This window comes from Primulina eburnea, chromosome 8 (genome assembly GCF_022965805.1).
Source record: "Primulina eburnea isolate SZY01 chromosome 8, ASM2296580v1, whole genome shotgun sequence".
In the NCBI taxonomy this organism is placed as follows: domain Eukaryota; kingdom Viridiplantae; phylum Streptophyta; class Magnoliopsida; order Lamiales; family Gesneriaceae; genus Primulina; species Primulina eburnea.
In genome coordinates, this window is record NC_133108.1 from 34,776,787 (window position 1) to 34,788,606 (window position 11,820).

Genomic DNA, 11,820 nt, shown 5'->3' on the forward strand with positions numbered 1-11,820 from the left:
AATAAAATCAAAAGCACAAAAAAATTCTGATTTTGTAAAAAATCAGAATTTGGATATTAAAAGGTCACTTTGGTCTTCAGTGATTGTGGGTAAGTTGGAGGAAAGAACCACCGATAGGTTTATATCTCCCGCTTCGAGAAAAGCAGTTCTATTTGCTACAAATCCAAAATTTCATAGCTCACTGGTTCCTCATTCGAAGCAGCTAATTTTTTGCAACAAACGGAATTGGAAATTTGATTACACTTTGAAGTACCTTATCAAATCAAGTCCTTCACTACATTGGTAATCAAAGTTTCAGATTTGTTGAAAGTTTTGATGGGTTTTGAAGAAAGACTGTGATTTTAGGGATTCATTTCTGATTGAGATAATTGGAGATAGAAGCTTAAGAAAGGTGGAGCAGAGTAGGAGAGATTGAAGCTAGGAAGTGGTTAAAGCCGGAGTAAGTAACCAACGACTCGACTGCTCAATAAAATTTTCTCCTTATTCATGTCTTCATCATTAGCGATGTGTGTATTCATGATGTTTTACCTTATTTTCCAGGTGACTGTCTTCCAAAGCTTCTTTCATTGTTGATTATACCTACGCAACGGGGATAGTCGGAATCAAGGAACCAACCATTATAAGGTACAAAATTCAAATTCATACCACAATCAAATTTGATAAATCCGTAAATATTTTGGATCTTGGTGATGTGAGAACTCAAATTTTTTGAGATGTGATTTATTATTTGATCACATACATGTATATGATTATAATTCCGAAATCTTGGTATTATGTTAAATAATAAGAAATTCGAACATATTAAATAATACACGATATTCAAAATTTTAAATCAATAAATACATGTAATTCAAAATCTAGTGCAAGACATGTATTAATCTCGAAATCAAGCCTGGAATATCAGTTGCATTATAGGGAGGGAAAATACGTTTTATCTCAACGAGGAAGAATGAAGGAGGGAAACCATCTGATGCAGTGGAATTAGCCCTGAATTGGCCTTTTGTGCTGCAAAGTGATTCATACGGAACTATCTCAATTTGTTGATAAATGTTTTGTGGGTGGAATGGTCTTGGTTTCACATCCTTGACGCAGCGACAAAAACAGCAGTTGACCTTGTCTTCCTCCGTTGAACAAGTGAATACTTCCCTAGATGTTCAACTAAAACAAGTCACATGAAGAAATGCAAAATCAAAACTATGCAAAACAAGACATACCCTTTACGCTTCCCGTGCAGAACGATGGCGTGATACCGGTTAAGACACAAAGGCCGGTTCAGAATCGGAATCAAGAAAACTAGATCCAAAGAAGTACTCCGGTTTTCGCCCGCGCCAGTTGTATAACGAACAGTCAACTCCTTGTTCTGAGGAAATGGAAGTCCTTTCAGTGTATGAGTCTTGCACAATCCGAAACAACAATAAGTATCGTCTTCTTCATCTTGTACTACTAGGCACCCCGAATTCGGACCATCCGGACGTTCCGACACCAATTCTGGACATCTTCGCAATTTAGAAAGAGGCCGCGTGACATACATTTTCACCGTCTTTGGTGCAGAACGTTAATGGGTATTTATGATTGGCTCGAACAAATTTGGAACTTAATTTTATCTCAACAAGGAAGCACAAATTTCAGTGTAGTTTAGGTATATTATTATTAGGATCGATTGGGTGAGTGAAAGTGTTTAGAAGGGGGTAGAATAAACACTTTACGATTTTCGAATCTTTTCGATGGGGCGAATTAATTTAGTGACAAACTCGAGTTTGATAATTTTGTTGTTAATGCCAATCAGTTAAATTAAAGTGCGGAAACATACTGAAAGACAGATTGAATACTTGAGAAATAAAGAACACAGAGGCTCATGGATGTTCGGAGACTTTAAATACTCCTACGTCATCCCTTCTATATCAAGGATAGGATTTTCACTAAAAGAGTTTGATTAATTACAGGAACTGTAATAACCCACTTCAATGTGGTCTTAAACACTGCCAAACTGAAACTCTTAGTGATTGTGGGTAAGTTGGAGGAAAGAACCACCGATAGGTTTATACCTCCCGCTTCGAGAAAAGAAGATCTATTTGCTACAAGTCCAAAATTTCATAGCTCACTGGTTCCTCATTCGAAGCAGCTAATTTTTTTGCAACAAACGGAATTGGAACTTTGATTACACTTAGAAGTACCTTTTCAAATCAAGTCCTTCACTACATTGGTAATCAAAGTTTCAGATTTGTTGAAAGTTTTGATGGGTTTTGAAGGAAGACTGTTATTTAGGGATTCATTTATGATTGAGAGAATTGGAGATAGAAGCTTAAGAAAGGTGGAGCAGAGTAGGAGAGATTGAAGCTAGGAAGTGGTTAAAGCCAGAGTAAGTAACCAACGACTCGACTGCTCAATAAAATTTTCTCCTTATTCATGTCTTCATCATTAGCGATGTGTGTATTCATGATGTTTTACCTTATTTTCCAGGTGACTGTCATCCAAAGCTTCTTTCATTGTTGATTATACCTACGCAACGGGGATAGTCGGAATCAAGGAACCAACCATTATAAGGTACAAAATTCAAATTCATACCACAATCAAATTTGATAAATCCGTAAATATTTTGGATCTTGGTGATGTGAGAACTCAAATTTTTTGAGATGTGATTTATTATTTGATCACATACACGTATATGATTATAATTCCGAAATCTTGGTATTATGTTAAATAATAAGAAATTTGAACATATTAAATAATACACGATATTCAAAATTTTAAATCAATAAATACATGTAATTCAAAATCTAGTGCAAGACATATATTAATCTCGAAATCAAGCCTGGAATATCAGTTGCATTATAGGGAGGGAAAATACGTTTTATCTCAACAAGGAAGAATGAAGGAGGGAAACCATCTGATGCAGTGGAATTAGCCCTGAATTGGCCCTTTGTCCTGCAAAGTGATTCATACGGAACTATCTCAATTTGTTGATAAATGTTTTGTGTGTGGAATGGTCTTGGTTTCACATCCTTGACGCAGCGAAAAAAACAGCAGTTGACCTTGTCTTCCTCCGTTGAACAAGTGAATACTTCCCTAGATGTTCAACTAAAACAAGTCACATGAAGAAATGCAAAATCAAAACTATGCAAAACAAGACATACCCTTTAGGCTTCCCGTGCGGAACGATGGCGTGATACCGGTTAAGATACAAAGGCTGGTTCAGAATCGGAATCAAGAAAACGAGATCCAAAGAAGTACTCCGATTTTCGCCCGCGCCAGTTGTATAACGAACAGGCAACTCCTTGTTCTGAGGAAATGGAAGTCCTTTCAGTGTATGAGTCTTGCACAATCCGAAACAACAATAAGTATCGTCTTCTTCATCTTGTACTACTAGGCACCCCGAATTCGGACCATCCGGACGTTCCGACACCAATTCTGGACATCTTCGCAATTTAGAAAGAGGCCGCGTGACATACATTTTCACCGTCTTTGGTGCAGAACGTTAATGGGTATTTATGATTGGCTCGAACAAATTTGGAACTTAATTTTATCTCAACAAGGAAGCACAAATTTCAGTGTAGTTTAGGTATATTATTATTAGGATCGATTGGGTGAGTGAAAGTGTTTAGAAGGGGGTTGAATAAACACTTTAAATACTTGAAATAAAGAACACAGAGGTTCATGGATGTTCGGAGACTTTAAATACTCCTACGTCATCCCTTCTATATCAAGGATAGGATTTTCACTAAAAGAGTTTGATTAATTACAGGAACTGTAATAACCCACTTCAATGTGGTCTTAAACACTGCCAAACTGAAACTCTTAGTGATTGTGGGTAAGTTGGAGGAAAGAACCCCCGATAGGTTTATACCTCCCGCTTCGAGAAAAGCAGTTCTATTTGCTACATGTCCAAAATTTCATAGCTCACTGGTTCCTCATTCGAAGCAGCTAATTTTTTTGCAGCAAACGGAATTGAAACTTTGATTACACTTAGAAGTACCTATTCAAATCAAGTCCTTCACTACATTGGTAATCAAAGTTTCAGATTTGTGGAAAGTTTTGATGGGTTTTGAAGGAAGACTGTGATTTTAGGGATTCATTCCTGATTGAGAGAATTGGAGATAGAAGCTTAAGAAAGGTGGAGCAGAGTAGGAGAGATTGAAGCTAGGAAGTGGTTAAAGCCGGAGTAAGAAACCAACGACTCGACTCCTCAATAAAATTTTCTCCTTATTCATGTCTTCATCTTTAGCGATGTGTGTATTCATGATGTTTTACCTTATTTTCCAGGTGACTGTCTTCCAAAGCTTCTTTCATTGTTGATTATACCTACACAACGGGGATAGTCGGAATCAAGGAACCAACCATTATAAGGTACAAAATTCAAATTCATACCACAATCAAATTTGATAAATCCGTAAATATTTTGGATCTTGGTGATGTGAGAACTCAAATTTGTTGAGATGTGATTTATTATTTGATCACATACATGTATATGATTATAATTCCGAAATCTTGGTATTATGTTAAATAATAAGAAATTCGAACATATTAAATAATACACGATATTCAAAATTTTAAATCAATAAATACATGTAATTCAAAATCTAGTGCAAGACATGTATTAATCTCGAAATCAAGCCTGGAATATCAGTTGCATTATAGGGAGGGAAAATACGTTTTATCTCAACAAGGAAGAATGAAGGAGGGAAACCATCTGATGCAGTGGAATTAGCCCTGAATTGGCCCTTTGTGCTGCAAAGTGATTCATACGGAACTATCTCAATTTGTTGATAAATGTTTTGTGGGTGGAATGGTCTTGGTTTCACATCCTTGACGCAGCGACAAAAACAGCAGTTGACCTTGTCTTCCTCCGTTGAACAAGTGAATACTTCCCTAGATGTTCAACTAAAACAAGTCACATGAAGAAATGCAAAATCAAAACTATGCAAAACAAGACATACCCTTTACGCTTCCCGTGCAGAACGATGGCGTGATACCGGTTAAGATACAAAGGCCGGTTCAGAATCGGAATCAAGAAAACTAGATCCAAAGAAGTACTCCGGTTTTCGCCCGCGCCAGTTGTATAACGAACAATCAACTCCTTGTTCTGAGGAAATGGAAGTCCTTTCAGTGTATGAGTCGTGCACAATCCGAAACAACAATAAGTATCGGCTTCTTCATCTTGTACTACTAGGTACCCCGAATTCGGACCATCCGGACGTTCCGACACCAATTCTGGACATCTTCGCAATTGAGAAAGAGGCCACGTGACATACATTTTCACCGTCTTTGGTGCAGAACGTTAGTGTGTATTTATGATTGGCTCGACAAATTTGGAACTTAATTTTATCTCAACAAGGAAGCACAAATTTCAGTGTAGTTTAGGTATATTATTATTAGGATCGATTGGGTGAGTGAAAGTGTTTAGAAGGGGGTTGAATAAACACTTTACGATTTTCGAATCTTTTCGATGGGGTGAATTAATTTACTGACAAACTCGAGTTTGATAATTTTGTTGTTAATGTTAATCAGTTAAATTAAAGTGCGGAAACATACTGAAAGACAAATTGAATACTTGAGAAATAAAGAACACAGAGGTTCATGGATGTTCGGAGACTTTAAATACTCCTACGTCATCCCTTCTATATCAAGGATAGGATTTTCACTAAAAGAGTTTGATTGATTAATTACAGGAACTGTAATAACCCACTTCAATGTGGTCTTAAACACTGCCAAACTGAAATTCTTAGTGATTGTGGGTAAGTTGGAGGAAAGAACCACCGATAGGTTTATACCTCCCGCTTCGAGAAAAGCAGTTCTATTTGCTACAAGTCCAAAATTTCATAGCTCACTGGTTCCTCATTCGAAGCAGCTAATTTTTTTGCAGCAAACGGAATTGGAACTTTGATTACATTTAGAAGTACCTTTTCAAATCAAGTCCTTCACTACATTGGTAATCAAAGTTTCAGATTTGTTGAAAGTTTTGATGGGTTTTGAAGGAAGACTGTGATTTTAGGGATTTATTTATGATTGAGAGAATTGGAGATAGAAGCTTAAGAAAGGTGGAGCAGAGTAGGAGAGATTGAAGCTAGGAAGTGGTTAAAGCCGGAGTAAGTAACCAACGACTCGACTGCTCAATAAAATTTTCTCCTTATTCATGTCTTCATCATTAGCGATGTGTGTATTCATGATGTTTTACCTTATTTTCCAGGTGACTGTCTTCCAAAGCTTCTTTCATTGTTGATTATACCTACGCAACGGGGATAGTCGGAATCAAGGAACCAACCATTATAAGGTACAAAATTCAAATTCATACCACAATCAAATTTGATAAATCCGTAAATATTTTGGATCTTGGTGATGTGAGAACTCAAATTTTTTGAGATGTGATTTATTATTTGATCACATACACGTATATGATTATAATTCCGAAATCTTGGTATTATGTTAAATAATAAGAAATTCGAACATATTAAATAATACACGATATTCAAAATTTTAAATCAATAAATACATGTAATTCAAAATCTAGTGCAAGACATATATTAATCTCGAAATCAAGCCTGGAATATCAGTTGCATTATAAGGAGGGAAAATACGTTTTATCTCAACAAGGAAGAATGAAGGAGGGAAACCATCTGATGCAGTGGAATTAGCCCTGAATTGGCCCTTTGTCCTGCAAAGTGATTCATACGGAACTATCTCAATTTGTTGATAAATGTTTTGTGGGTGGAATGGTCTTGGTTTCACATCCTTGACGCAGCGAAAAAAACAGCAGTTGACCTTGTCTTCCTCCGTTGAACAAGTGAATACTTCCCTAGATGTTCAACTAAAACAAGTCACATGAAGAAATGCAAAATCAAAACTATGCAAAACAAGACATACCCTTTAGGCTTCCCGTGCGGAACGATGGCGTGATACCGGTTAAGATACAAAGGCTGGTTCAGAATCGGAATCAAGAAAACGAGATCCAAAGAAGTACTCCGATTTTCGCCCTCGCCAGTTGTATAACGAACAGGCAACTCCTTGTTCTGAGGAAATGGAAGTCCTTTCAGTGTATGAGTCTTGCACAATCCGAAACAACAATAAGTATCGGCTTCTTCATCTTGTACTACTATGTACCCCGAATTCGGACCATCCGGACGTTCCGAAACCAATTCTGGACATCTTCGCAATTTAGAAAGAGGCCGCGTGACATACATTTTCACCGTCTTTGGTGCAGAACGTTAATGGGTATTTATGATTGGCTCGAACAAATTTGGAACTTAATTTTATCTCAACAAGGAAGCACAAATTTCAGTGTAGTTTAGGTATATTATTATTAGGATCGATTGGGTGAGTGAAAGTGTTTAGAAGGGGGTTGAATAAACACTTTAAATACTTGAAATAAAGAACACAGAGGTTCATGGATGTTCGGAGACTTTAAATACTCCTACGTCATCCCTTCTATATCAAGGATAGGATTTTCACTAAAAGAGTTTGATTAATTACAGGAACTGTAATAACCCACTTCAATGTGGTCTTAAACACTGCCAAAATGAAACTCTTAGTGATTGTGGGTAAGTTGGAGGAAAGAACCCCCGATAGGTTTATACCTCCCGCTTCGAGAAAAGCAGTTCTATTTGCTACATGTCCAAAATTTCATAGCTCACTGGTTCTTCATTCGAAGCAGCTAATTTTTTTGCAGCAAACGGAATTGGAAATTTGATTACACTTAGAAGTACCTATTCAAATCAAGTCCTTCACTACATTGGTAATCAAAGTTTCAGATTTGTGGAAAGTTTTGATGGGTTTTGAAGGAAGACTGTGATTTTAGGGATTCATTCCTGATTGAGAGAATTGGAGATGGAAGCTTAAGAAAGGTGGAGCAGAGTAGGAGAGATTGAAGCTAGGAAGTGGTTAAAGCCAGAGTAAGTAACCAACAACTCGACTCCTCAATAAAATTTTCTCCTTATTCATGTCTTCATCTTTAGCGATGTGTGTATTCATGATGTTTTACCTTATTTTCCAGGTGACTGTCTTCCAAAGCTTCTTTCATTGTTGATTATACCTACGCAACGGGGATAGTCGGAATCAAGGAACCAACCATTATAAGGTACAAAATTCAAATTCATACCACAATCAAATTTGATAAATCCGTAAATATTTTGGATCTTGGTGATGTGAGAACTCAAATTTTTTGAGATGTGATTTATTATTTGATCACATACACGTATATGATTATAATTCCGAAATCTTGGTATTATGTTAAATAATAAGAAATTCGAACATATTAAATAATACACGATATTCAAAATTTTAAATCAATAAATACATGTAATTCAAAATCTAGTGCAAGACATATATTAATCTCGAAATCAAGCCTGGAATATCAGTTGCATTATAGGGAGGGAAAATACGTTTTATCTCAACAAGGAAGAATGAAGGAGGGAAACCATCTGATGCAGTGGAATTAGCCCTGAATTGGCCCTTTGTGCTGCAAAGTGATTCATACGGAACTATCTCAATTTGTTGATAAATGTTTTGTGGGTGGAATGGTCTTGGTTTCACATCCTTGACGCAGCGACAAAAACAGCAGTTGACCTTGTCTTCCTCCGTTGAACAAGTGAATACTTCCCTAGATGTTCAACTAAAACAAGTCACATGAAGAAATGCAAAATCAAAACTATGCAAAACAAGACATACCCTTTACGATTCCCGTGCGGAACGATGGCGTGATACCGGTTAAGACACAAAGGCCGGTTCAGAATCGGAATCAAGAAAACTAGATCCAAAGAAGTACTCCGGTTTTCGCCCGCGCCAGTTGTATAACGAACAGTCAACTCCTTGTTCTGAGGAAATGGAAGTCCTTTCAGTGTATGAGTCGTGCACAATCCGAAACAACAATAAGTATCGGCTTCTTCATCTTGTACTACTAGGTACCCCGAATTCGGACCATCCGGACGTTCCGACACCAATTCTGGACATCTTCGCAATTGAGAAAGAGGCCACGTGACATACATTTTCACCGTCTTTGGTGCAGAACGTTAGTGTGTATTTATGATTGGCTCGACAAATTTGGAACTTAATTTTATCTCAACAAGGAAGCACAAATTTCAGTGTAGTTTAGGTATATTATTATTAGGATCGATTGGGTGAGTGAAACTGTTTAGAAGGGTGTTGAATAAACAATTTACGATTTTCGAATCTTTTCGATGGGGTGAATTAATTTACTGACAAACTCGAGTTTGATAATTTTGTTGTTAATGTTAATCAGTTAAATTAAAGTGCGGAAACATACTGAAAGACAGATTGAATACTTGAGAAATAAAGAACACAGAGGTTCATGGATGTTCGGAGACTTTAAATACTCCTACGTCATCCCTTCTATATCAAGGATAGGATTTTCACTAAAAGAGTTTGATTGATTAATTACAGGAACTGTAATAACCCACTTCAATGTGGTCTTAAACACTGCCAAACTGAAATTCTTAGTGATTGTGGGTAAGTTGGAGGAAAGAACCACCGATAGGTTTATACCTCCCGCTTCGAGAAAAGCAGTTCTATTTGCTACAAGTCCAAAATTTCATAGCTCACTGGTTCCTCATTCGAAGCAGCTAATTTTTTTGCAGCAAACGGAATTGGAACTTTGATTACATTTAGAAGTACCTTTTCAAATCAAGTCCTTCACTACATTGGTAATCAAAGTTTCAGATTTGTTGAAAGTTTTGATGGGTTTTGAAGGAAGACTGTGATTTTAGGGATTCATTTATGATTGAGAGAATTGGAGATAGAAGCTTAAGAAAGGTGGAGCAGAGTAGGAGAGATTGAAGCTAAGAAGTGGTTAAAGCCGGAGTAAGTAACCAACGACTCGACTGCTCAATAAAATTTTCTCCTTATTCATGTCTTCATCATTAGCGATGTGTGTATTCATGATGTTTTACCTTATTTTCCAGGTGACTGTCTTCCAAAGCTTCTTTCATTGTTGATTATACCTACGCAACGGGGATAGTCGGAATCAAGGAACCAACCATTATAAGGTACAAAATTCAAATTCATACCACAATCAAATTTGATAAATCCGTAAATATTTTGGATCTTGGTGATGTGAGAACTCAAATTTTTTGAGATGTGATTTATTATTTGATCACATACATGTATATGATTATAATTCCGAAATCTTGGTATTATGTTAAATAATAAGAAATTCGAACATATTAAATAATACACGATATTCAAAATTTTAAATCAATAAATACATGTAATTCAAAATCTAGTGCAAGACATATATTAATCTCGAAATCAAGCCTAGAATATCAGTTGCATTATAGGGAGGGAAAATAAGTTTTATCTCAACAAGGAAGAATGAAGGAGGGAAACCATCTGATGCAGTGGAATTAGCCCTGAATTGGCCCTTTGTGCTGCAAAGTGATTCATACGGAACTATCTCAATTTGTTGATAAATGTTTTGTGGGTGGAATGGTCTTGGTTTCACATCCTTGACGCAGCGACAAAAACAGCAGTTGACCTTGTCTTCCTCCGTTGAACAAGTGAATACTTCCCTAGATGTTCAACTAAAACAAGTCACATGAAGAAATGCAAAATAAAAACTATGCAAAACAAGACATACCCTTTACGCTTCCTGTGCAGAACGATGGAGTGATACCGGTTAAGATACAAAGGCCGGTTCAGAATCGAAATCAAGAAAACTAGATCCAAAGAAGTACTCCGGTTTTCGCCCGCGCCAGTTGTATAACGAACAGTCAACTCCTTGTTCTGAGGAAATGGAAGTCCTTTCAGTGTATGAGTCTTGCACAATCCGAAACAACAATAAGTATCGGCTTCTTCATCTTGTACTACTAGGTACCCCGAATTCGGACCATCCGGACGTTCCGACACCAATTCTGGACATCTTCGCAATTGAGAAAGAGGCCGCGTGACATACATTTTCACCGTCTTTGGTGCAGAACGTTAATGGGTATTTATGATTGGCTCGAACAAATTTGGAACTTAATTTTATCTCAACAAGGAAGCACAAATTTCAGTGTAGTTTAGGTATATTATTATTAGGATCGATTGGGTGAGTGAAAGTGTTTAGAAGGGGGTTGAATAAACACTTTACGATTTTCGAATCTTTTCGATGGGGTGAATTAATTTACTGACAAACTCGAGTTTGATAATTTTGTTGTTAATGTCAATCAGTTAAATTAAAGTGCGGAAACATACTGAAAGACAGATTGAATACTTGAGAAATAAAGAACACAGAGGTTCATGGATGTTCAGAGACTTTAAATACTCCTATGTCATCCCTTCTATATCAAGGATATGATTTTCACTAAAAGAGTTTTATTAATTACAGGAACCGTAATAACCCACTTCAATGTGGTCTTAAACACTACCAAACTGAAACTCTTAGTGATTGTGGGTAAGTTGGAGGAAAGAACCACCGATAGGTTTATACCTCCCGCTTCGAGAAAAGCAGTTCTATTTGCTACAAGTCCAAAATTTCATAGCTCACTGGTTCCTCATTCGAAGCAGCTAATTTTTTTTGCAGCAAACGGAATTGGAACTTTGATTACACTTAGAAGTACCTTTTCAAATCAAGTCCTTCACTACATTGGTAATCAAAGTTTCAGATTTGTTGAAAGTTTTGATGGGTTTTGAAGGAAGACTGTGATTTTAGGGATTCATTTATGATTGAGATAATTGGAGATAGAAGCTTAAGAAAGGTGGAGCAGAGTAGGAGAGATTGAAGCTAGGAAGTGGTTAAAGCCGGAGTAAGTAACCAACGACTCGACTGCTCAATAAAATTTTCTCCTTATTCATGTCTTCATCATTAGCGATGTGTGTATTCATGATGTTTTACCT

At 36.8% G+C, this 11,820-nt stretch overlaps 2 protein-coding genes across 2 annotated transcripts; both read right to left on the bottom strand.

Annotated features, from left to right (window-relative positions):
* Positions 1-857: 857 nt before the first annotated feature.
* Positions 858-1,593, bottom strand: LOC140839193 (uncharacterized). The gene is made up of 2 exons (XM_073205824.1): positions 1,215-1,593; positions 858-1,146 (listed from the first exon to the last, which is right to left on the bottom strand). Exons 1-2 carry the CDS (start codon positions 1,529-1,531, stop codon positions 858-860), a joined length of 606 nt encoding a protein of 201 aa, XP_073061925.1. The 5' UTR covers positions 1,532-1,593.
* A 2,984-nt stretch (positions 1,594-4,577) lies between these two features.
* On the bottom strand, positions 4,578-5,266 carry LOC140839194 (uncharacterized). The gene is made up of 2 exons (XM_073205825.1): positions 4,935-5,266; positions 4,578-4,866 (listed from the first exon to the last, which is right to left on the bottom strand). The coding sequence occupies exons 1-2, from the start codon at positions 5,249-5,251 to the stop codon at positions 4,578-4,580; spliced, it is 606 nt and encodes a 201-aa protein (XP_073061926.1). The 5' UTR covers positions 5,252-5,266.
* Positions 5,267-11,820: the final 6,554 nt, after the last annotated feature.